At 42.9% G+C, this 26,296-nt stretch overlaps 1 protein-coding gene across 3 annotated transcripts in view; it reads right to left on the bottom strand.

Annotated features, from left to right (window-relative positions):
* The window catches only part of GSTCD (glutathione S-transferase C-terminal domain containing), a 287,431-nt gene that overhangs the window by 217,455 nt on the left and 43,680 nt on the right, over positions 1-26,296 (bottom strand). For all 3 annotated transcript variants that reach the window (XM_073601880.1, XM_073601873.1, XM_073601887.1), the window contains exon 2: positions 463-901. In XM_073601880.1, the coding sequence (XP_073457981.1) occupies positions 463-879 (417 nt within the window). In that variant the 5' untranslated portion in view covers positions 880-901. The remainder of the gene's footprint in view (positions 1-462; positions 902-26,296) is intronic.

The following is a 26,296-nucleotide window of genomic DNA, read 5'->3' as shown; positions in this document are numbered from 1 at the left end:
CACAGAGCTGGACTGGGGAGCTGAGTTGCAGAGAGAGCAATTGAGTTCTGCTGGGAACTTACAGAATGCATTGCTCCACAATACCTGCATTTACAGAGGTCAGTGAGTACTTGTTTTGAAGCCCATTTACTGCTTGTTCAGAATATGTAAAACTTGTGTCCACAGTCTTGCCACAGATACACTTTAAGTAAAAAAGCAAATTAAAATATGATGGGTCAGAATCACTGTCTAGAACTAATTTCTAAAGATTATTTTGTTGTTTAAAACGAAGGCGTTTCCTATTGCAACCAGACTCAAGTGATATATTTTCTAATTAAGGATAAGAACTGCAAAGCAAACATGATGTTATTTTACATAATGGCCACACATTATAGTGTGCTACATATTTTATTTATGAATATGCATCCCCACTACAGATTATAAAACACTGCATGCAATAAATTTACCGAAAATTAAACTTACTTCAGCACAGGCTTTTAGACATGTCTTTTTAAAGCCAAGCAGTTCAATGACATCTTTTCTGGTGGGATCTGCAAGGTATGTTTTGTGTATGATATGTCTAAGTACCACAGCCAGTCCAGCTCTACAGAACATACCAGATGCATCAACAATGGCAGGCAGATGACAACTACGAACAATAAGTGGAGGGTCCTGTTTGGAAACAACAGCAATATCCATGGGTAAAGATAATGTGCTCAAAGTCACTTGTCTTTCACTTTCCGATACTACCGCTTTAGTTTTCAATGCCTTACAATTACAGTAAGACATTAGAAAGAGAGTTATTGATGTATGAAGTGGTAAAATTGTGCCTTCATGATGAATGCCAAAATCAAGGAACAGTTGTTCTTCCATATCATCCTCTCTGCTTATGTCCTTCATCCTTTAGTATATATAGTGGAGTCTGGAAGAAAAATATAACGTTATTTAGTTTTTGGACAGAATAGCAATATAATAACAATCATGTCTACTCTGTTACTGTTGAGGTTGCTCTCTTTGGTGTTCTTTGACCCAAAACAAAGAAGATAAGTCCAATTTTATTTCATATATTTTATACCAGGGGTGTCCAACCTGCGGCCCATGACGGCTATGAATGCGTCCCAATGCAAAATCGTAAAACGCACTTAAAAAAATGTTTATTTTTTTAGGGGGGGTTCGAAAGAATGTATTTACACTTAGGAAACACATGCGGCCAAAGAAAAATGTGACACTTTCTCTTTACTGAACTTTAATAAGTTTCCAAAGAAAAATATCCCGCTCTTCAAATTCACACCTTATTCATGTCATCATTTTTCAGCAGCACCTATATTTGCACATGAAGGGCAAAATTAGGGACAATATCGGATGAGCACCTTCAGAATTCATAGAGAATCGCTGCTGCATCTATCGGACCGGATATTGATGTGTTAGTTTATCAAAAACAGTGTCAAATATTGAACTCATTTTATGTTGCCCTCATTTTATGTTGACCTCTTTTACTTTTATAATAAAAAATATTACAAAAGATAGGTACATTTTCTATATCAGCAGTGTGGATTTAAATTGGTGGTGATTTAAATCAGGTCGAGGGACGTGGCGGCAGCAGGTAAGTGGATGCCGCTAACAGGCGCTGCCATGATGGATCTGAAATGACAGGTGCCCTTTAAATGTAAGGACTTATTCTTGCTGAAAGGAATGTTTAATACTTGCAAACAAAACTAAGGTTTCCTATTTAGAATAATAAGCTGTCAGGTTAGTAAAACAGTGATATCAGAACCGATTCAATGATATAGTCTGTAGTGTACATAGATTTGCAAAACAATGGGATAAAGGAATAATCCAGAACTTTGTTTTATCTCATGGTTACTGTGAAATTGTGTGAATGCATCAATGCAGTGCATATTATCTCAGCTTGCAGGGCTTGGATTCATTGAATGAGTTTACCAAAAATGTAAATATTGCAGAATATACAGCCTCATGCTGCATAACTTAGCTCCATTTCATGCTGAATAAACTAAATTATCAATGTATCTTAAATAGAAAACTATCCTTAAATTTTTACTCCAAAAGCATGTTACAAAAACAAATTTGATAAAAAAATAAAAAAAATCAGATTTAAATTAAAAAAAAAAAAAAAAAAAAAACCTGATTTTTTTTATTTTCTTTTAAAAATCCTTGAATTATATCCACCCTGTATATCAGTGATCATTACCTTGTGATCTGCCTGACTTTTTCGGTTCATCAGCTATCCTAATTGTTAGTGTACTTTATGTGCGGCCCAAGACAATTCCTCTTCTTCCAATGTGGCCCAGGAAGGTCAAAAGGTTGGACACCCGTTTTATAATTTCAGAGTACTCCTATTTAAAACCAATCATTTTCTTTTTAAATCAGATTACGCATTGTTGAGGTAAATATGCTATTAATATCCAGGAGGAGCAGAGGCACAGGATACAAAAGTAATAAAACGGTATGCAGCTGCGCTGCAGCAAAACCTTTAATTGCCACTTTCACACCATCCCTCAGAAAATTAATAAACCGATTTTGGTCATCATCACATTGGCTCTCATAGCTTGGACCACGTGGGCCATTATACTTTGGGCTCTCCATATGGCACAAGGAATAATCTCATGAACTACTGCAACAGATGTGCTAATATACAGTATGAGCTGTTAGCCAAGACCTGGTCAGCAAAAAACATTTGAATGTACCATGTACCAATGTAAGATGCTTTTTCTTACAAGCCAGGCTTTTTAAAATGGCATTATCACCAAGCAAAATGCCTTTGACTATGTGCTTTCTGTTTTGTTTTTTAGGCCCTATTCACAGGTGTTCTGTGCACTCAGGTGTAGGCTGTCCCATTCATGTATATTGGGACTCAGAGGCTGTACTGACACTGCTGCTGGTCTGTGTCCCAGAATGCACAGAGTGCGCGTTCAGGGACACATATTTGCACTTTTACATCCTGTGCAGGAAAAGACAGTGCTTCACACGGATGTACGCTCAAAGCGATTGTAAACCACTGGTAGTAAAAAAAAAATAAATCCCACAATTACCTTAGAATGAAGCCCTCCAGGGCCGCGATGTCACTGCTCAGACGGCTGACATATTCACCCCGTGTTCTGGCTACAGGAGTGGCCCGAGGAGCGATGATGTCACTGCCGTGCATGCGCGAGGGAACTGCCGTTTCGAGCACAGGCTCTAAATGTCTGGCACTGTAAGTCGGATCTTCATGGCGCGTGTGCCGATGATGTCATCAGCTGCATGCGCTCTGAATATCTCTTAAACTGTGCAAGTTTAGGAGATTTTCACACAATCTCCAGGTAAGCCTTATTATAGACATGGCTGTAAGTACAAGTGGTGTAACAGTTTACAACCACTTTCAGTATGCCCTTGTGAACAAGGCATAAATGCAAGCAGTGTAAGTATCTAAGGGGTAAGGGGCAGGATTGCTTTCTAATTATTGATAGATTTCAGCTGGCGTCTTGGTTTTCCATGCATTCAACACTTTTTCCCTGTGTTATTCCATTGTATACTTACATTTCTGATCTTGTTTTGTTTTGTGTGCATGGGTTGTTACTGACATGTTGTGAAAATTCCATGTACCTTTAGAAAAATATATTTACCTAGAAAAATGGTGACGTGTTCAATACTTATTTTACTCTGTATATGTGGCTTTGTAGAATGGAACAACTTTATTTACCAACTCCTTCCAATACGCCAATGATGGTGTCACTGGCTTTTTCCAGTATAGAATACGGGCATAAGAGAGACAGAGAGGCTGAGCAGGGTACGTTGAGCACTGATTGGTGCCAGACCCTCCACCAGTCCCAGAAGGCAGATCAATACCGTCGCAGGCAAAGGTAGTGAGGTGACCACTGTAATGCAAAACCAGAAGATATGTCCGAAGGTGGCCAGAGAGCGAAAACTCCTCCAAAGCTCAGACGAAACCCGCGGACAGATATTTGCCAGTTTCGCTGGGGTATAATATATCCTGTGTAGAAATCTGAATTGTATAAACCTGTCCCTAGCCGACACTAAATGAGCAAAGGGGAAACTCCACATGCCGTCCCAGTCCTCTGCATTGAGGTCAAGGACATCCTCCACCCATTTTTCCCTACATTTAGTTACCAAAGGGGGGGGGGGGGGGGGGAATAGGGAGCAGTTCTTTAAATAATTAGGATTGTTTTTTTTTTTTACCGAGTTGTCAAGTAGTACAGTCTCCAAAATTGAGGGCTGGATCACCACATAAGTGGAGCTGAACTGAGATACAAAGGCATGGCACAACTGGAGGTATCTAAAAAGATAAGGGTTGGGCAGGTCAAACTGTTGTTTCAGAGCAGCAAACGATGCCAATTTCCCCCCCTCTGGTGACATCCCCTAAAGTCCTAATCCTTTTTGCAGCCCATATGATGGGGTCGGGTATGGTAAGAAATTGGGGAAGTCGGGGGTTTTATCCACAGAGGGGAGGCCAGTGAGAAGGAGCCAAAGCTTGGCAACAGTATGGCCTACATATGGTCCCAAGCTTTAATTTTGTCTCGCTTTGTCAATGTAAGAGGAAATTTAGCTCCTGAGCCTCTATGTAAGAATAGTCACAGACTCTCATAAAAGCCCAATACAACTGCCTCCAACACCGTGGCTGAATCTCCACCATCATCCAGGAGACACCTCCATGCAAAAACACCCTGCCCTGCCAGGAAATACTTACAAGTCCAGTAAAGCCAGGCCTCCCTGCCACCAAGGCTCCTGAAGGGCCCAGAAGCCAATTCTTGGGGGGGAAAGTACCCAAATGAAGGAAACAAAAAGGCCAATGACTCAAAAGAAAAAAAAATAACGCGGGACCCAAACTGGTGAGTTGCGAAGGTAATAACAAAAATGGGAAGAATCTTCATTTTAAGGAGGTTGATACGCCCCAACACTGACAAAGGAAGATCCTTCCACGCCTCGATCTTCTTTTTCAAGAAGTCGAACAGCGGCTGCAGATTTAAAGGCAAAATAATCCACAGCATAGACAGAAACTCAAACCCCTAGATGCATAAATTGGGTAACCCACTGAAGCTGCAATGTGCCATCCCCCGCAGCACTGGTAACAGGGTCCAGTGGCAGAATAGTCGATTTGTACCTATTTACCCGCAGACCCAAGAAAACCGCAAATCTATTCAGGATATGGAACACCGCTCGTAGAGATGGGCCTGGATCCTTTAAAAACAGTAGTAAATCATCCGCGTATAAAGCCAGGCATTCTCTGATGGAGCCCACCTACAATGCACCCACCTCAGAGAAGGAACGCAATGCCATGGACAATGGTTCTATAATTAGGGAGAACAAAAAAATGTCAAAGAAGGGGGATATAGAGGACCCTATTTTTAGAGCCATCCTAGGTTTTCTGTATTATAGGGAGACCCATTTATAATACTTACAGTCCAAAGCCCATTCGCTCAAAGACCACACGCATGTAGCCCCAGTCCACTAAGTCAAAGGCCTTGGCCACATCCAGAGACGCCACTGCTCTAGTCCCGACCGCCTTATAGGAAACTTGGAAGTGTGTAAACAAGCGATGGAGATTGGTGTCAGTAGACTTCCCTGGCATAAGTTTGGTCAATGTCAACCAGGGCGGGAATAACCATGGACAATCGAGTGACCAAGCCCTTTGTAACAATTTTAGGATCAGCATTGAGGAGCGCTATGGGTCTATAGGAGGTGCAGTGAGTGGGATCCTTACCAGGCTTAGGAAGAAGGACTACATATGCCTCCAGCATAGAAGGGGGCAGGACAGCATTCTCGAAACAATAGGAGTAGAGAATTTGCAATCGAGGCCAGCGTGTAAGCATATTGCCGATACTATTCTGCCTGGAACATATCAGGTCCCGGGGATTTATGTGGAGGAAAGGAATGGATGGCCGCCTCGATCTCGGGAAGAGTGATGTCCCGATCAAGCCAGGCTCTGTCATCTGCATTTAAGGAAGCTATAGTTATGCTTAAGAGGAGGTCTGTCAGCTCCAGCTCATCATAAGCAGGGATGGGGGCATATACTGAGGAATCGTAATTAGTAAATATGGACATAATGGTGTCAGGGTCCAGTCAGGGAGCAGATACAGAGGATTCTAACGGGGGCCCACTGATTAGCCACAAGCATTGTCAGTACACTTCTGGTTTTATCCCCCTTTTCAAAAAGTGACTCTGCCATGTGGAGAAGATGAGTGTGTGCCAGATCGGTATCATGTAGAGAGAGTTGATGCTTGGTTTATTTTTACTGTAGTTTTCAGGCATTCAGGAGAAATTAATATAGAAATTTTATATAGTACTGCTAAAAAATAAAGTTAGCATATTTTCAGCATGTAAAATATAGTGACTACTTGGAGCTACCTGGAGTCCTACTTTAAATTCAGCATAATGTTCCCAAACAGCAAAAAATATAGTGCATTTGCCCTTTAAAATGTAGGTGCAGAATTTAGTCTCGCTGCCTATTATGCATCCCTGAAATAACGTATTCTAGACATTCTTATCAATACAAAGCCTGACGCACATGGTGCAGCTGCTTTGTCCTATGGATTATCTAAAATTGGATTCCGTTTCTGGGAATATAAAACCATGTCTTTCATACATTCTTAAAATTAAGCCGCACCACTGTTGTATACAGAAAGAAAAAAAATCAATCTGCTCTGCCAGTGTTTGTTTCTGCTGCTCAGAATAACAGAATATTGGGCGATTATTTATTAAACTCCAGCAGTGTCACACAGCAGACTATTGAAGGACTCACCGGTGACCAGCACAGCCATTGCAGAATGGAAAAAAAGCCCAAGGCTGTCATGGCTTCTATTGGATTAAAGAGTAATGTGGATTTACCAAATGCAGAAGACCTGGGTCAACTAACCATCTCAAAAGCTTTTTCATGCAGCTCTGTAATTCCAATATTAGACAGAATTCGACTACGGATAGTCATACATGGCCATAGCTCCCACTATTACAGATCTGACCATCATTGTTGAAATTCCTACTCCACTGAATCTGTCTTAGCTTTTATCCCTGCTGATATTGAGCTCCACGTGCAGGCGATCTAAACGGATGGTCTCTGGCACAACTTCTTATCAGCCTCTAAATTTTAAGCAGATATGTTCAAATATGTTGCAGTGTTTGTGAAGTGGCCCATATAAAACTTGCCCTGGTAACAAACATTCAAAAATTCATAGCTTTATTTTTTTTTCCCCCCTTTCCCTTGAGGCTTTTTCAATTTACAAATGTCAAAGAAAAATAACGACAGAAAAAATAAAATAACAGTATATCTAAATAAGGACACCATAGAAAAAGATCTACTATGGAATTTAGAAAAACAAAAAATAAAAATAAAAGAGAAGAACAAGAAATCAGCATAAGGGATATACTTACAGTATACTACAGGATATTTTTACTACCTTCAAGGGCTGCAAAGGGTTCAAAATTTTTTTTTCTAAAAGTCAAATTCTGCCGTTAAATACATAGTTTCATAGTAGGCAAGGTTGAATAAAGACAACAGTCCATCCAGTTCAACCTGTGTAGGTGTATGTATGTCGATAATTATTTCCCATATCCCTGTATATTGTGTTAACTAAAATGTACATCCAAGAGTCTTTTAAAAATATCAATACGCCCCACTGACACCCCCAATTGTGGAAGAGAGTTCCACATCTTTATCACCCTGCCTGTGAAAAATCCCCTACGCAGCTTAAGGTTAAACCGCTTCTCATTGTGTGGCCCTGTGTCTTCTTATGCCCTGTACACACGGTCGGATTTTCCGACGGAAAATGTGTGATAGGACCTTGTTGTTGGAAATTCCGACTGTGTGTAGGCTCCATCACACATTTTCCATCGGATTTTCCGACACACAAAGTTTGAGCGCAGGCTATAAAATTTTCCGACAACAAAATCCGTTGTCGGAATTTCCGATCGTGTGTACACAAATCCGATGCACAAAGTGCCACACATGCTCAGAATAAATAAAGAGATGAAAGCTATTGGCTACTGCCCCGTTTATAGTCCCGAAGTACGTGTTTTACGTCACCGCGTTCAGAATGATCGGATTTTCCGACAACTTTGTATGACCATGTGTATGCAAGACAAGTTTGAGCCAACATCCGTCGGAAAAAATCCCAGGATTTTGTTGTCGGAATGTCCGATCAATGTCCGACCGTGTGTACGGGGCATTACACTCCCTGAGACGGAATAGTTTTCTTCAAACACTGGGATCACCATTGAGGTATTTGTATACTGCTATCACATCTCCTCTCAAGCGTTTCTTCTCCAGGAAGAAGAAATCAGTGCTTGCAGTCATTCCCCGTAATTGAGGTCCTCTAATCCACCTAACAATTTAGTTGCCCTTCTCTGAACTCTCTCCAGCTCCACCACATCCCTCCTGAGGACTGAGAAATTCCCTTTTTTATACAAGCTAATAAGTCTGCTGGCTTTACTTGCTGCAGCTTGCCTGCTATTGCTCAGGCTGTCTTCTACCAGGACCTCCAGATCTCTCTCCAACCTTGATTCCCCCAGAGGTTCGCCCCTAGTGAGAAGTTTGCATTTATATTCTTAGCCCCCAAGTGCATTACTTAACATTTTCAACAATAAACCTCATTTGCCATGTAGCTGCCCACCCCATTATTTTATTCAGGTCTTTCTGTCAAATTTCTATATCCTGGTGTGAAGTTATTGGCCTGCTTATTTTTGTGTTGTCTGCAAAAACTGAGCTTGATCTAAACTGACCTCTATATAATTTATGAATAAATTAAACAGAATTGGCCCCAGGACAGAGCTTTGGGGTACCCCCAGTAACCACACCAGACCAGTTTGAGTACACGTGATTTATCACCACCCTTTGGACACCCCCCTGTAACCGGTTTTCTATCCATGAAAAAACTCTATGGTCTATGCTTACAGACCTCAGGTTGTAGATTAAGTGTTTATGTGGAACTGTATCAAATGCTTTTGGAAAATTCAGATATGACACATCCACCAGCCTTCCCTTATCTAGATGGCAGCTCACTTCCTCATAGAATGTTAACAGATTGATCTTGCAGGAACGACCCTTCATAAAGCCATGCTGATTTCTACTGATGATATGGTTTTCATCAGCAAATTCTTGGATATAGTCCCTCATTATCCCCTTAAACAGTTGTAATGTTTGGGGGACCAGCTAGATCGCAGGACACAGGCTTTTCACTCAAAAGGAGATTTATTGAACTTAAATAGCTTTACAGCAGCAAAAACAAAAGAAAAAGGTTTTAGTCTCACCGACTTGCAAAGTCCAGAACTGCTATCGCAGTTAAACAGTCCTTAATTTCTGTTGCAGGTAGCTTCCCCTGGCAGGAGACTTCCAGGCAGGACACTGCTATTCACTTTTGTTGCTGTACAACAAACACCATCCACCATCTCCTCTACACTCCTCCACACCCTCTCCAACTTCCTGTCTTGTTTTAAACCCACTTCCTCTGACAGGTGAGTTAACCCTTTTTGTTCCCTTAAAGGGACCACAGTCCAAACAGAGGGGAAACATAGCGTCCTTCCAGGACCCAGCCACGGCGTCCTGTACATATCCCCCCCCTGTGCCCCAACGCCATGGAGGTGGAGGCAACAGTGGAGCTCAAACAATGGACTCGGGAGAGGGCATCTGCATTTTGATGCAGTCTCCCGGGCCTATGCTCCACTACAAATTTAAATTCCTGGAGTGCCAGGAACCACCGAGTAACCCTGGCATTATTCCCTTTACCCTGTCTCAACCATGTTAAAGGGGCATGGTCCGAAATCAGCCTAAACTTCCTCCCCAAAAGGTAATATCTGAGGGATTCCAGAGCCCACTTAATGGCCAGACACTCTCGTTCAATTATAGCGTAGTTTTTTTCCGCTGGTGTTAACTTCCTACTGAGGAAGACTACCGGGTGCTCCTCTCCATTAATAACCTGTGACAACACCGCTCCCAATCCTACATCAGAAGCATCAGTTTGGACAACAAAGTCTTTTGAAAAATTGGGTGCTACCAGGACAGGGTGTTGGCACAGTGCCGACTTGAGCTCCAAAAAGGCCTTCTCAGCGTCTGCATTCCACTCCACCATGACCGATTTCCGACCCTTAGTCAGATCGGTCAATGGAGCCGCCAACGTGGCAAAGTTGGGTACAAACCTCCTGTAGTATCCCACCATGCCCAAGAATGCACGTACCTGCTTTTTTGTGAGGGGACGGGGCCAACTCTGTATAGCCTCTACCTTGCTGACCTGAGGTTTCACCACCCCTCTACCCACGATATAGCCCAGGTATTTCACCTCCTCCATTCCCAAAGCACATTTTTCAGGGTTTATTGTAAACCCCTCCTTCCAAAGAGAGTCCAGCACTGCCTGGACTTTGGGCAAGTGTGATTCCCAGTCTCTGCTAAAAATGACTATGTCGTCCAAGTACACTGAGGCATATTTCTGGTGAGGTCGTAAAATCCTATCCATTGCTCGCTGGAATGTGGCTGGAGCAGTTTGCAATCCAAAAGGCATCCTTTTGTACTGAAAACTCCCCTCTGGGGTAGAAAAAGCAGTTTTCTCTCTAGCAGCCTTAGTCAACGGGATTTGCCAATATCCCTTGGTAAGGTCTAATGTAGTGATATACCTGGCTGGACCTAGTCTCTCAATAAGCTCATCTACCCGGGGCATGGGGTAGGCATCAAACCGTGAAACTTCATTAAGTTTCCGAAAATCATTGCAGAATCGCAGAGTCCCGTTGGGCTTCGGTACCAACACAATCGGGCTCGACCACTCACTCTGCGATTCCTCAATAATCTCCAGGTCTAACATCTTCTTCACTTCCTCTGAAACAGCCTTCCTTTGGGCCTCTGGGATGCGGTAGGGCCGGACAAAAACTTTGACTCCTGGTTCCGTGATGATATCATGCTCTATGGTACTCGTGAGCCCTGGCAAGTCTGAAAATTTTTCTTTATTTCTCTGCAAGAACTCCTTTGCCTGCTGGCTTTGGGTTTTAGACAGGGTATTTGCTACTTGGACACTCTCCACCCCAACCCGAGGCTCCAATCTTGCACTAGCCAGGGAGGTCACTGGTTCCCTCTCTGTCCAGGGCTTTAACAAGTTTACATGATATATTTGATAGGGTTTCCTCTTACCCGGTTGGTGGATTTTATAATTCACCTCTCCCACTTTTTCTACAACTTCAAAGGGGCCTTGCCACCTGGCTAAGAATTTACTTTCCACAGTGGGAATCAACACCGCTACTCGATCCCCCACTTGGAAATTCCTTATTTTAGCAGCCCTATTATAGACTCGTCGTTGAGCCTCCTGAGCTTTTTGTAAATGTTCCTTGACTAGTGGCAACACAGTTCGGATCCTCTCCTGCATTTGGGAAACATATTCAAGAACACTCTTATGCTGACTAGGTTCACTTTCCCATTCCTCCTTAACAAAATCCAGTAGTCCGCGAGGTCTCCGCCCATATACCAACTCGAAGGGCGAAAACCCAGTGGAGGCCTGGGGCACTTCCCGGATAGCAAACAGGAGAGCTGGTAACAGACAGTCCCAGTCTTTCCCATCCCTTTGTACAACTCTCTTAAGCATAGATTTAAGGGTCTTATTAAAGCGTTCCACTAACCCATCCGTTTGGGGATGGTAGACCGATGTGCGCAGCTGTTTAATCCGGAAGAGCTTGCACACGTCGGCCATAACTCTCGACATAAACGGGGTGCCCTGGTCCGTTAGTATTTCCTTGGGAAAACCAGTCCGTGTAAACAACTGGAATAATTCCCGGGCAATAGCCTTAGAGGAGGTATTCCGCAGGGGTAGCGCCTCAGGATATCGGGTGGCATAGTCGAGAATCACCAGTATGTAGGAGTGACCTCGAGCCGACTTCACCAAGGGACCTACTATATCCATGGCTATCCTTTCAAATGGGACCTCAATTATGGGCAGAGGGACCAAAGGATTCCGGAAGTGGGTCACCGGAGCGGTCAACTGACAGGTGGGACAAGAGGTACAGTATCTCCTTACCTCTGCTTTCAGACCTGGCCAGTAAAACCGGTCGGTGATCCGTGCCTCCGTCTTTTCAACTCCCAGGTGTCCCCCTAAAACATCATCATGGGCCAGGTCCAGGACCTTGCGTCTATACTGTTGGGGTACCAATAATTGCTCTACCACATTTTCTCTCACTTTGGTAACCCGATAAAGCAATTCATTACATATTGCAAAGTGTGGCCACCGCTCATTCGCACCTGGCTCTTGGGGAACCCCATTTAATACTACCACCTGTTCCCGTGCATGGGCCAAAGTGGGGTCCTGCATCTGGGCAGTACCAAATGCCCCCTGCGGAACACCCAAATCCGGCAGGGCAGGGGTAACGGCCACTTCCTCATCCTCTTCCCCAAGCATTACCTGAAGTGGGAAAGGTTCCCCCCCCTCTTCAGTGTTCAGGTAGGTCTGTGAACCACACATTTTGACACCCTTAATAACATCAGCACTACTTTCATCACCATTAACCAAATCATTAGCATTTTCAAGAACATTCGGCATTTCAGGGTTATTTCTCTCAACCGCAGGAACAGAGGGACTAGTTTCTCCCCAGTCTCTGGACCGTTCAGGTAGTTCTCCTTGTCCCCACAGTTTTGCAAATAACGGACAGTCTCGTCCTATGATAACATCATGTACCAAGTTTTTTACCACCCCCACCTCTTGAGTACCAGTGCCACATGCTGCGGAGATGGTCACCGAGATGAGAGGGTACTCTCTAGTGTCCCCGTGAATGCACACCACCCGTAAAGTTTTTCTTACCGGACCGATCTTCCCAATTACTCTAGGATGGATCAGGGTTACCATGCTTCCGGAGTCCAGCAAAGCCCGGGCAGGGAGGTGGTTCACTTGGACTTCACACTCGAATTTCTCTTCTCCAAGATCGATATGTGTTGTACATGCTTTATGGGCATAAAAAGACCCCCTCCGAAGAACCCCGCATTCCATGGGCTCCTCTTGCAGTGGGCAGTGGGCCCGGGTATGGCCCCAGGAATGACATCGCCAACATTGTACATCCCCTCCTCTCCGAACAGGAACAGGTCGCTGAGAAGGTATCGGGAGTGACTCTTGACCTTCTGGAGTGTTGGTTCCAGGGCTCCGGGGAACATCCTTTCGAAGGGCAGCAGTTGAACGAATAGGCCGTGGCAGACTGGGTCCTTGGCGCTTGGTAGGGCCAAGCAGATCCTCCACCACTGTGTATCGTTCTACCATCTCGACAAGGAGGTTCACTGTTTTGGGGTCTCCATGGCTGACCCACCGTTGAAGGTCGTCTGGCAGTGACCTTAGGTATCGGTCCAGCACGACCCGCTCCACGATTTGGAGGCCAGACAACATTTCGGGCTGCAGCCATTTTTTTACCAGTTGCACCAGGTCATGCATTTGAGACCGTGGTGGACGATCTGGACGATACTTCCATTGGTGCACTCGTTGGGCCCGAACAGCTGTAGTTACCCCCAAACGAGCCAATATTTCTGCCTTTAATTTTTGATAGTCTTTAGCGTGATCTGGTGGCAGGTCGAAGTAGGCTTTTTGCGGATCTCCGGTTAGGAAAGGAGCAATTAGGCTGGCCCACTGGTCCTGGGGCCACCCTTCTCTCTCTGCCGTCCTCTCAAATGTAGCAAGAAATGCCTCTACATCATCACTCAGGGACAATTTCTGCAAAAAATGGCTTGCCCTCACGGTCACCTGGTTGCCAGGGGCAACAGCCGCTTGCTCACGGCCCTGAGAAAGCTGCTGCACTACTTCTTTTAAGGCAGTCACTTGAGCCTGCATAACCTCTTGCTGGGTCGCTTGCTGGGCTGCCAACTGGGCCACCAACAGGCGAGTGTTTTCTTGCTGTACCTCATGGCGAGTCTGCGCTTGTATATTAGCCAAGGACAGCTGTTTAATTAGCTCCTCCATTGCTTCAGCTTTCAGGGTTTGTGCGGCTTTAACCCAGGACATAAATCCACTGTACTGTCCCTTTAAATGTCAGTTTTAAGTCCAATACACACAAAAAAAAAAAAAAACAGCAAGAAAAATGCCTGTTACTCTGTCCTGCCCGCATTCGAGCACCACTTGTAATGTTTGGGGGACCAGCTAGATCGCAGGACACAGGCTTTTCACTCAAAAGGAGATTTATTGAACTTAAATAGCTTTACAGCAGCAAAAACAAAAGAAAAAGGTTTTAGTCTCACCGACTTGCAAAGTCCAGAACTGCTATCGCAGTTAAACAGTCCTTAATTTCTGTTGCAGGTAGCTTCCCCTGGCAGGAGACTTCCAGGCAGGACACTGCTATTCACTTTTGTTGCTGTACAACAAACACCATCCACCATCTCCTCTACACTCCTCCACACCCTCTCCAACTTCCTGTCTTGTTTTAAACCCACTTCCTCTGACAGGTGAGTTAACCCTTTTTGTTCCCTTAAAGGGACCACAGTCCAAACAGAGGGGAAACATAGCGTCCTTCCAGGACCCAGCCACGGCGTCCTGTACACAGTTTACATACTATTGATGCTAGGCTGACTGGCCTGTAGTTTCCTGGTATATGTCTCTGCCCTTTTTTGAATATTGGTACCACATGGGCTTTTCTCAAATCAGCTGGTACCATTCCTGTCAACATGTTGCCCATAAAGATTAGGAACAATGGTCTGGCTATAACCTGACTGAGTTCTTTGAGGACTCTCGGGGGTAAGCCACCCGGTCCTGGTGATTTGTGTTAAGCTTTTCTAGTCTTTTCAGGACAACGGTTTCTGTAAGCCACAAGGGTACATCCTGCAACGTGTTACTAACAATACAGTTGTGGTCAGTATACCCCTTCTTTTTCTGTGTAAAAACCAAGGAGAAGAAAGCAATTAGTACAGTTGCCTTCTCTGTGTCATCTGTAACCACCCTCCCTTCATCGTCTTTTATGTGGCCAATGTGCTCTGACCTCAGTTTTTTTACTGTTAAAATATCTAAAAGAAAAATTGGGATTTTTTTTACTCTCCTCTGCTATGTGTCTCTCGTAGTCTATTTTTAGCAACCTTGATTGCGTTCTTACACTTTTTATTGCATTCCTTGTAGTGTTGAAATGCAGACGATTACCCATCCCCTTTATAATTTTTAAAGACCATTTTTCTCTTTAATAAGACTTTTTATGTTACGGTTTAAACACCCAGGTTTAACCTTCACCCTGCTATATTTATTGCCTATTGGAATGCAGTGTGTGATACCTTTGTTTAATATGTTGCTAAAGCATTTCCATTTTTCCACCGTGTTCAATGTTTCTAGGATTTGGTCCCAACTGATGTCTTGTAGTATTGAGCGCAGTTCAGAAAAGTTTGCTCGTTTGAAATGTAGTGTTTTTTGTACTACCCTCCTGCCTCCTTTTTCTATGGTTTACACTAATCATCCTTTGTTCGTTAGATCCCAACTTGTCCCATATTTCCATATCAGTGATCATATTTGGATCATTCATAATAGATCTAGTAATGCATTCTTTCTAGTTGGGGAATCCACCAATTAGGACATGAAGTTGTCCTGTAAGACATTTAAGAAATGACAGGTCTTTAATGAGTGTGCTGTCCCCTCTGCCCAGTCAGTATCCGGATAGTTTAAGTCCCCCATTATGACGACATTTCCCTGCCCCACTGCCATTTCTAACTGTGTTAGAAGGTCCAACTCCTCCTCCTCCTTCAGGGTAGGGGGCCTGTAACATACCCCCACTATTAATTTCCTATTTGCTTCTTCGCTTTGGAGTTCCACCCACACAGATTCCACCTCCCCCTTGCCACGTTTTCAAGATCACTCCTCTCTACCACCCGTAAATCATTCTTAATATATAGACACACCCCACCCCCTCTTCTACCCTCCCTGTCCCTCAGATACAATGAATATATTGAAATCAAAAGCATGGGCCTCTAGATTTAAAATAGCTACTCAGTATATCACATACTCTGGGATAAAAATAGGAAGCGAGCCTTCATCGCATTATTTCTTCAATTACCCACCACTTGTTTCTAAAATTGTATCAGAGCTGGAAGCATGGATGAGTCTTCCAATCTCACTATTTGTCCATAGCCTTATTTTAAAGCATTATTAAACCTAAACCTAAAACTGTAAGATATTGCAGTTTACCAATCATTAGATGTGGTGGCTGCATTAGTTTGCTTTTTTTCACAATTCAGAATGAATGGCAGCCCCATGCGTTTTCTCACAGCAGCACATTATCAACACAAAATACCAAGCCATTGACTCTGATTTAAAGCACCTGTGCAAGATAAAGGAAAACCTGCAAACATAGCCTGTTGGGAGTACTTGAGGACAGGGTTGAGAACCACTGATTTAGAGCACATGCACCAGAAGATACCGTACATCTACAGTGAATGTTTGCTAAATGTTGGATTTACTGCTTTATAAATATAGCCCTTAGGGCCCTTTCACACGTGCGGACCATTTAGGTCCGCCTGTCAGTTTTTTCAGCAGATCCGAATGGTCGCTCCATACAGCTCTATGGAGCGACAGATATCAGCAGTGTCATGTCCGCTGACATCCGATCCGCTCCGCAAAATCCAGACGGATGGATGTCCTATTTTCCATTCGTCTGGCGGATCGGATGAAAACGGACAGGCGCTCGGTAATCATCCGATCCCCCCATAGAGGAGAGCGGTCTCTCTGACAGGTCCGTCCCTACACAGTATGCAGAGACGGACTTGTCATCCGCCGGCTCAGCGAAGATCAACGGAGCGATGCCCGCTGAGCAAGCGGATGAGTAAAAACAGACAGCCCCATGTGAAGGGGGCCTTAGTGTGCTAAAAGACAATTGCTCTGTTTTTGTTTTACATTAAATACTGTTTTCACCCTTTTTTTTGCACTGCTGTATTGAATAAGCAGGTATGGCGTGTTTTTTTTTTTTTTTTTGCAAAAAAGGGAAAAAAAAACAAAAAACTGTGTAACGTGCACTGATGACTGCAGTCATGCAGTGGAAGGTGAAGTAGCCCAAAGCAACCAGAGATACAACCACAGTACAGTGAGGGAAAAAAGTATTTGATCCCCTGCTGATTTTTTACGTTTGCCCACTGACAAAGAAATGATCAGTCTATAACTTTAATGGTAGGTTTATTTTAACAGAGACAGATAAACAAAAATATCCAGAAAAATGCATTTCAAAAAAGTTTTAAATTGATTTGCATTTTAATAAGTGAAAAAAGTATTTGACCCCTTTGCAAAGCATGACTTATTACTTGGTGGCAAAACCCTTATTGGCAATCACAGAGGTCAGACGTTTCTTGTAGTTGACTACCAGACCCCCCTCCATAACGTTGAGAGAGTGCTTTGTAGTTCACAATATTAAACTAGGAAGAACTGATAACATTGTTTAGGATTTCAGAAAAAGAGTTTTTAATTAAAACATGAAGTTACAAGCTCAATGAATTCCTGGCAGATCAGGTATTTTTTTGTACATGTAACATTTTAAACTGATATAACACAGGAAATGTGCATTGTGACACATTGGGGTTTCTTAGCTCAATGGTAGAGCTGCACGATTAATCATGAAAAGATTGTGATCTCGATTCAACCCCCCACACGATCTTAATCCAGTATTTCCACAATTCATGTAACAAGTGCAATGCAGTTCCCTGCTCACAGCAGTCAAAAAAAAAAAAAAAAAAAAGCAGCCGGCAATGTTTATCAACAACATTGCTCAGCGCTGAAAGAGAGATAGAAAGAAACATTGCATCTTTCTGTTCATTTACAGACAAAAGGGATGAACTTTGGTCTGTAAATGAAGTCAGTTTAAAGGAACCTTGTCAAGTAAAAAAAAAAAAAAATTTTTTTTTTGTTTTTTATTAACTACTTCAGATCCGCGCTATAGCAGAATGACGGCTACAGCGCGGATCTACTTTGCCGGGAGGCCCGCAATATACGTCTTCCCCTTTGCACGCTCCCCGCGCGCCCCCCCTGCAGGGCGCGCTGTGATCACTGAGTCAGTGAGACTCGGGTGATCACAGATTGGAGTAAGGGGCTGATCCCGGGCCCCTTCCCACGTGATCAGCTGTCAGCCAATGACAGCCGCCTCATCTGTGCCCACCAGTACCGCCTGCCAGTGCCACAAATGAGTGCCACCTATCAATGCCCACGAGTGCCACCTATCAATGCCCACCAGTGGTGCCAATTAGTGCCTCATCAGTGCCACCTAGCAGTGCTGCCCATCAGTGTCACCTACCAGTGCCGATCAGCGCCCATCACTGCCACCCAGCAGTGCCCATCACTGCCACCTATCAGTGCCACCTATTAGTGCCCTTCAGTGCCACCTATCAATGCACTTCAGTGCCGCTCATCAGTGCCACCTCTCAGTGCCAATCAATGCCACCTATCAGTGCCCACCAGTGCCACCTCATCAGTGCCCATCAATGTAGCCTATCGACGCCCATCAGTGCAGCTTTATCAGCGTACATCAATGAAGGAGAAAAAATTACCTGTTTGCAAAATTTATTTACAAAATATAAAACGTTTTTGTATTTTCTTTTTAAAATTTTGGTCTTTTTTCATTTTTTTAACAAAAAATAAAAAACCCAGAGGTGATCAAATACCACCAAAAGAAAGTTCTATTTGTGGGAAAAAAAATGATAAAAATTTAATTTGGGTACAGTGTTGTATGACCGTGCAATTGTCAAAGAGCTGAAAATTGGTCTGGGCAGGAAGGGGGTTTAGGTGCCCAGTAAGCAAGTGTTCAAAGCAGACCTTCAGTCATTTTTTCAACTTTTCATTTATTAAATCTTCTGCCCTTGTTGTTTAAACTTTGGATAGTAAAACATTTTTTTCTGCCAGTAAATACCTTATACAGCCCCCTACCTGTTTCTTGTCTGGTAAAAAAGGCTTAAGACATCATACACAGCTCTCCCTCTCTAACTCTTTTGAGAGTTTGCCAGGAAGGCAGGGGGGATGAGACATAAGAAGGCCAATGAGAGCTGCAGAGCTGGAGGTGTGCCTCTGTTTAAATCCAGGAAATAAACAGGCAGCAGCTTCAGCTACCCACAGTTAAAATAATTGCAGCCAGACTCAGTGGAGGGAGATTTCTGCAGCATATTTGGCAAGTACAGAATCACAGTATATACAAAATAATATGCAAAGTGGTTGGAGGGATACTCAGCCGTATTAACTCCTTATTCTCCTTCTCCATTTAATTATTATTTTCCTGCTGATTTTTTTTTTATTTTGTATTTACTTCTATTTTATAAACTATTAATAAATTAAAACTTTTTTTGTTTGCTTTGTTTATTAATATTTTTACACCTTCAGGCTAGGTTCACACATATGCGATGTGGGAACCAGAGCGATACTTTTGCGGGTTCCCACATTGCAGGTCTCTCGCAAGGCAGTTCACACTGCCCTATGCGAACCGCTGCAGGTGTCAATACAAAGTTAATGACACCCCCAAATCGGTTCGCAGATCGCAGTGCAAACTGTGAAATGATGCAGGAATTGGATCGCATGGGTGTGAACACCCATGCGATCCGATTCCAGTGCGGACTAAAAAAAAGGGTCCTGCACCATTTTGGTACGAATGCGATACAAATTCAGACATAAATCTGTATAGCTGAATTTGCATCGCACAGACATTGCATGTGATCTGCACAGCAACGCGGTGCAAATCACATGCGATGTCTGACATTGCAATAGTGTGAATGCAGCCTTAACATATATTTACACGTTCCACATTGAAAAAAGAGCAAAATTAAAAGAAACAATTTATTTCATTTGTAAAATAACTTTTCAATGCTTTGTAACATTGCTGACAGCTGAAGTGTAAACAAAAAAACTTGCGGTAGGTATCGGTAATTTGTATTGGCGAGTACTAAAAAACAAAAAAAAAAGAAGACCCTAATATAGCTTAATAGCAATTTTTTTTTATTTCTTTATGCATTACAATATTTTTCATTACATTTTAATAAAATGCACTGACGCAAAGAGTATTATATCCTATTTTATTGCCATCTTGTTTGATAGCCTAATGTTCAGGGGTTGTAAATCTTTTAAAATAGAACATTTCTTCAGAATCATGATCTTTATTCTAAGCAAAAAAATCGTTATTCTCATTTTATCCAGAACTATGCAGCTTTACTCAATGGTAGTACTAAAACAGTTAGTCTACTCCACGCCAGAAATAGTTTTCAGGGCTTTCCTGGCAACTTCTATTTAACCACTTGCTGACCGGGCCATAGCCGAAAGATGGCTACAGCGCAGTCGAATAACTCTGGGAGGGCGTATTATATCATCCTCCCAGAATCGTGCTCCTGCAGGCCCCCTGGGGCATGCACCTGGGAATGTCCATGACTGTCAGGTCTCCCAGACCCGGCGTGTCACGGATCGGGTTAAAGGGCCAATGACAGCACCCCTTTACATTCATGCTCATCCATGCTCCATCCCATGCTAGTCCATCCACATTAATGCTCATCCATGCTCCGCCCCTGGATCGTCCATCCTCATTCATGCTCAACCATGATCATCCATGGCTCAACCGTGCCACAGCAATGATCATCCGTGCCACACCCATGCCACATCAGTGATCATTTGTGCCACATCCTTGCCACATTAGTGCTCATTGGTGCCACGTCAGTTCTCATCCATACCACATGCTCATCCATGCCACAGCAGTGCTCATTCGTGCCACATCAGTGCTCATCCGTGCCACATCCATGCCACTACAGTGCCCATCAGTGCCTCACAAAAGTGTAATAGGTAGTCAAATTAGATTTGAAATGCATGTCCCTAGAACACCTGATGGTGCTCCCTACATGTTGGGCCTCTGTATGTGGCCAGGCTGTGTAAAAGTCTCACATGTGGTATCGTCATACACAGTAGTAGTAGAAGAATATATTTTGGGGTATAATCTTTGCTATGTACATGCTATGTGTTAGAAATATCTTATAAATGGACAACTTTGTAAAAAAAAAAAAAAAAAAAAAAAAAAATGAATTTTCTTTTTTTTTTTTTTTTTTTACACAATTTCCAAAAATGTGGAAAAAAATTACATGTTCAAAAGACTCATTAGAATATATGTTGGGGTGTTTACCCCAAAATAGGGTCATTTTTGGGGCATTTCATTATCCTGGTGCTCTAGGACCTTCAAAAGTGTAATGCCCTGTACACACAGTCAGATTTTCCGATGGAAAAAGTGTGATAGGACCTTGTTGTCGGAAATTCCGACCGTGTGTAAGCTCCATCACACATTTTCCATCGGATTTTCCGACACACAAAGTTTGAGAGCAGGCTATAAAATTTTCCGACAACAAAATCCGTTTCGGAAATTCCGATCGTGTGTACACAAATCCGATGCACAAAGTGCCACGCATGCTCAGAATAAATTAAGAGACGAAAGCTATTGGCTACTGCCCCGTTTATAGTCCCTACGTACGTGTTTTACGTCACCGCGTTTAGAACGATCGGATTTTCCGACAACTTTGTGTGACCGTGTTTATGCAAGACAAGTTTGAGCCAACATGCGTCGGAAAAAATCCATGAATTTTGTTGTCGGAATGTCTGATCAATGTCCGATCGTGTGTACAGGGCATAAGAGGTAGTCTAGAAATTAAATATGCAGCTGATTGGGACTTTAAATGAAGCATGTTCAACGTGACCAAAAAATAAGGCAATAATAAAATATATATGTATTTGTTATCTGGATGGTAAAAAACAGTCTCATATTGACTACAACAATTGATAAACAAAGATACAAAAAATATATATTCAAGACCTTTGTCCTTGAAATAGATCATAGCATTACAGTACACTGCACAATGTGGCATAAAATATCATCCTCCATGTTTATGTGACTTTTGAACAGAGTGGTAAAATAATAACAAATCCAACTGACCATCTATGTAAGACTCATGATGCATCCAGAAATGCTTAAAGTCTAGAATTTAGATGTGTAATTTATGTCCCTAGATTGCCTGAAGGTGCTTCCTGCATGTTGGGCCTCTGTATGTGGCCAGGTTGTGTAAAAGTCTCACATGTGGTATCGCCATACTTAGGAGGAGTAGTACAATGTATTTTAGGGTGTAATTTGTGGTATGCATATACTGTTTAGGGGGGAAATACCTTGTTATTATGACAATTTTGTGAAAAAAAAAAAAATACATATATATAATGGTGGGAAAAAATTACAACTTCAAAAAACTTGCCATGCCTCATACTAAATGCCTTGGAATGTCTACTTTCTTTTTTGTCATTTGGGGGGTATTTGTACTTTCCTGGCTTGTTCGGGTCTCAAGAAATGAGATAGGCCACCAGTACATCAGGTGTGATCAGTTTTCAATGATTGGCACCATAGCTTGTAGACTCTCACAAAGACCAAATAATATGCACTTATTTGGGTTATGTTTACCAAAGGTATGTAGCAGTATAAATTTTGGCCAACATTTATGAAGAAAAATTACTAATTTGCAAAAGAAATAATAACGTTATAAAAACGCCTGTAGCTTTGCAGTGAGTTTTTCCAACGTTTTTGCAAAAACGTTTTTTAGCGTTTTTCTGCGTTAGCGCTTTTTTAACTTTTTTTTTTCAATGGATCAAAAAACTTAAAACAAAACCGCTGAGGAGCCACGTTTTTGACGTAAAAACGTCCAGTGTGCATGAGGCCTTATAGCGCAAAAATTAAAAAACCCAGCGGTGAATAAATACCACCAAAAGAAAGCTTTATTTGTGTGAAAAAAAGGACAAAAGGACAAAAATTTCATATGAGTACAGTGTTGCATGACTGAGTAATTGTCATTCAAAATGTGAGAGCACCGAAAGCTGAAAATTGTTTATGCAGAGACGTTGCACCTCAGCTCTGCACCTTTCTTACAGTTTCCTAGCTGCTCCTGTCCGTCATTGACGCTCTCTCAGGCTCGGCCCTTGCTCTGTACCAACCTGGACACCACGGTGCACACAGCACCCCTCACAGCTCACTGACCTCCTTGAGAGGGTGGGGCTGGTCACCCTCCTAGAGCATGCATTGATAAGATGTACTGAATATGTATGATTTTTCTGCCCAAATATCTCATTTAAACCAGTGTTAGCTGTGCATCTTTTTACTGTACATAAATGTGAATGTAATCTGAATATTTCATCTTATGTGCTTATTAAAGAAGCACTCAAGTCTAAATGAAAAGCAGAATAGAGTTTTTATTCAAGAATGGCAGCTGGTATTATGGTATTACGCTATGAGGCTTCTCCTTATTTGTACCTTGTATATGCCTTTGTGAAGAGCGGCTTTTTGAATCTAAAAGGTGGGTTCATGCTACCCATTGTTGACAGTGCATTGTTGCCAATGAAAAAGTTCACTTGGATGCATTCTGTGCATTTTTGATTTCTATCAAATATATTTTTTTATTTGCACTTGCACTTTTCACACTTGATTTCAGCATTTTTTGTTGTTGTTTTATGTACCAATTTGCATTTGCTTGTTTGCATTGATTTATGTGTGATTTAAGTGTCAGTACACTACACATACATTTGTTTTTACACTTGCACTTATTCATGAATTAATTTGTTGTTTTCGAGAAATTAAAAGGACAGCGCACCAATTTTTTTGTCATAAGAAAATAAACTTACCTGCCTGTTTGAAATCTTCCTTTAGCCTGGGTTCACACTATAGCGATGCGGGAACCAGTGCGATTCCAGTGTGGGTTCCCACATCGCTCCTCTCCTGCAGGCAGTTCACACTGCCCTCTGAAAACCACTGCAGGTGTCAATACAATGTTAATGACACCCCCAGACCTGTTCAGACTGCAGTGCGAACTGTGGATTCGGACAGGAATAAGATCGCATGGGTGTTCACACCGATTCCAGTGCGGGGAAAAAAGTCAATGCACCTTTTTTGTGCAAATCTAGTGCAAGTTCAGCCATACAAACTGCATGGCTGAACTCGCATTGCACAGACATCGCATGTGATTGGCACAGCAGTGTGGGTGCGAATCACATGGGATGTCTGTGTTCGCATATGTGTGAACCCAGGCTTAGGCCAGGGTCAAACTAGCTGCGGCCGCGGCTTGCAGTATCCAGTGCCTCCCTGTTCTCCGTTTCAGGATTTTTTCCTGAAATTGGACCTGAAACAGAGCTAAAAGATGCACAGGACCCTTTTCCAGTGCGGACCCCGGCAACCCCGGAGGTGTGTGAACCGGCTCCATTGAGAGCCAGTCACAGTCTCCTGTCATGCAAATTGTATGTGGGGAAACCCAAATACAATTTGCATAAGTGTGACCCCATCCCTAAATGTACACTGAGCAGAATATCCCAAACCTGTTACATGTCAGTATATACATAGCCAACCCAGTGGAACTTAGATGACGATCAAAGCTCTTTTAAAGCCTCAAAACCATCCAAAAAAATAAGGGTAGGATCGCATACTATGTCCGCTAAATACTTCTTACCCTTATTCCAAGCACAGGTGCTCTCTGGAACCTGGCTGAAGTGAACTGAACAGAACTCAGATTAAGCCCTCCTTCAGACTCGCACAATTTCAAAGCCGCATTTCAATCCGACTTCAGGGATGACTTCAAAGGCATCTGTGCGGGTTCATGCACAGATGTCTATTAAAATCGCCCCTGAAGTCGCCAAAAGTAGTGCAGAAACTACTTTTGGAAATTGCAAAGTCGGCATCGCACCAATTGGGATGCTCCGTTTGCCGGCAATAGGCTCGGATTTGACATGCGATTTGACCTGTCACCGATGTGAACAGTGGCTAAGGTAAACCAAATGAACTTTCTGACTCTAGCGCAGCTGCAGTGTTTCCCACTAATGGATCTCACTTGTTACATGGAACTACTCTTTATAGGACTGAGCGTCTTGTGTTGCCCTGGCTTGCAGAGATACATACATAAAGCACTGACACATTTTCAGTTGTATATCTTTCATAAGAGCACAGTATACTGAGGAGAGATTTCTAGTGAACACAGTGCTGTGATTTTCTCAACAGAGAAAGTTTAAACATAAAGTAAATAATTTGATCTCAAGATCTGCATAATCAAAAGGATGTAAGTTGCATCTCAACGATATCTCCATATTCCATGAGATTGATATTTTTTACACATGACACTAGGTGGCACTGTGGATCAACATTACTGAAGACCACACCATGGTAAAAACATTTAGTACATGCTATAGTTGCACCAAAAGCCAGAATTGCAAATGGTATTTGTAGGATCAGAAATATGCTTGTCAGACACTATGGATATTTAGCCATGTCCTAGATTTTAGAGCTGATCCTTCTTTTTTTTCCATTTTAATACAAATTATGTACAAAAATCCCTACTGCGATGATATACTGTATATACAGTAAAGACCAACTCTAAAGATATTCCACAGAGGTGCTGCAAAAAATGTTCTAATATACAGATGCTGTACATGTATAAAAATGTTATCCCTGCAAGCCAGGGCATCACAAGACCCTCAGTCCACTGACAGTCTATGCAAGACCAGGCATAAAGAGTAATTCCATGTAACAAGTGAGATACCACTGCTCAGGGCTTTTTTTCAGCGAGAACGCGGGGGAACGCAGTTCCGGCACCTCCAGCACCAAATGTATGTAATACCATGGGGTGTGGGGTATGCTGGAGGGTCTATTGATATTGGCTGCTGGGGGGTCTATTGTCACTTGTGGGGATCTGATTTTGTGTGAGGGTCTATTGTTGCTGATGGGGAATCTATTGTTGCTGGGGGGGGGTCTTATGTTGCTGGAAGGGATCTACTCTTGAGGGAGAGGTCTATTTTTACTGGCTGCTTGGGGATCCATTGATGCTGGCCGCTGGGAGATCTGTTGTTGCTGCTGGGGGGGGGCGTCTAATGTTGCTTAGGTGGATATTTTGTTACTGGGTGTTTTCATTTGTTGTGGGTGGTTCACTGTTGCTGCAGGGAATCTATTGTTGGGGTGGAGTCCATTGTTGCTGGGGGAGTCTACTGTTGTGTGGGGATCTATTGCTGGGATTCTATTGCTGCTGGCTGCAGGGGATCTATTTTACTGCTTTTCTTTTTATCATTAACATGTTCCATACAAATGATTTAGCACCACAAAATGATACTTGGTTCTGTATTCTCTAAAAGGGGCAGTACTGGTAGGTGGGTAGGGGGTGGAATCAAGGGACGGTGGTCAGAGGTGGGTAGGGGGCAGAGACAAGGGATGACTCAGACAGGGGGAGTTCCTGCACCTATTCTCCAAGAAAAAAAGCCTTGCCACTGCTATCCAGGAAATACTGCAGCTGTGTTAGAGTCAGAAAGTTCATTCAGTTTACCTTAATCAGAGATCTGTACAATCCACTGCAGCCAAGTTCTAGAGAGCACCTCGTGCTGCTGGCTCTGCT

Source organism: Aquarana catesbeiana, linkage group LG01, assembly GCF_042186555.1.
Source record: "Aquarana catesbeiana isolate 2022-GZ linkage group LG01, ASM4218655v1, whole genome shotgun sequence".
Classification (NCBI taxonomy): domain Eukaryota; kingdom Metazoa; phylum Chordata; class Amphibia; order Anura; family Ranidae; genus Aquarana; species Aquarana catesbeiana.
Note: the sequence above shows the minus strand (reverse complement) of the source record. Positions and strands in the feature narration are given on the sequence as shown.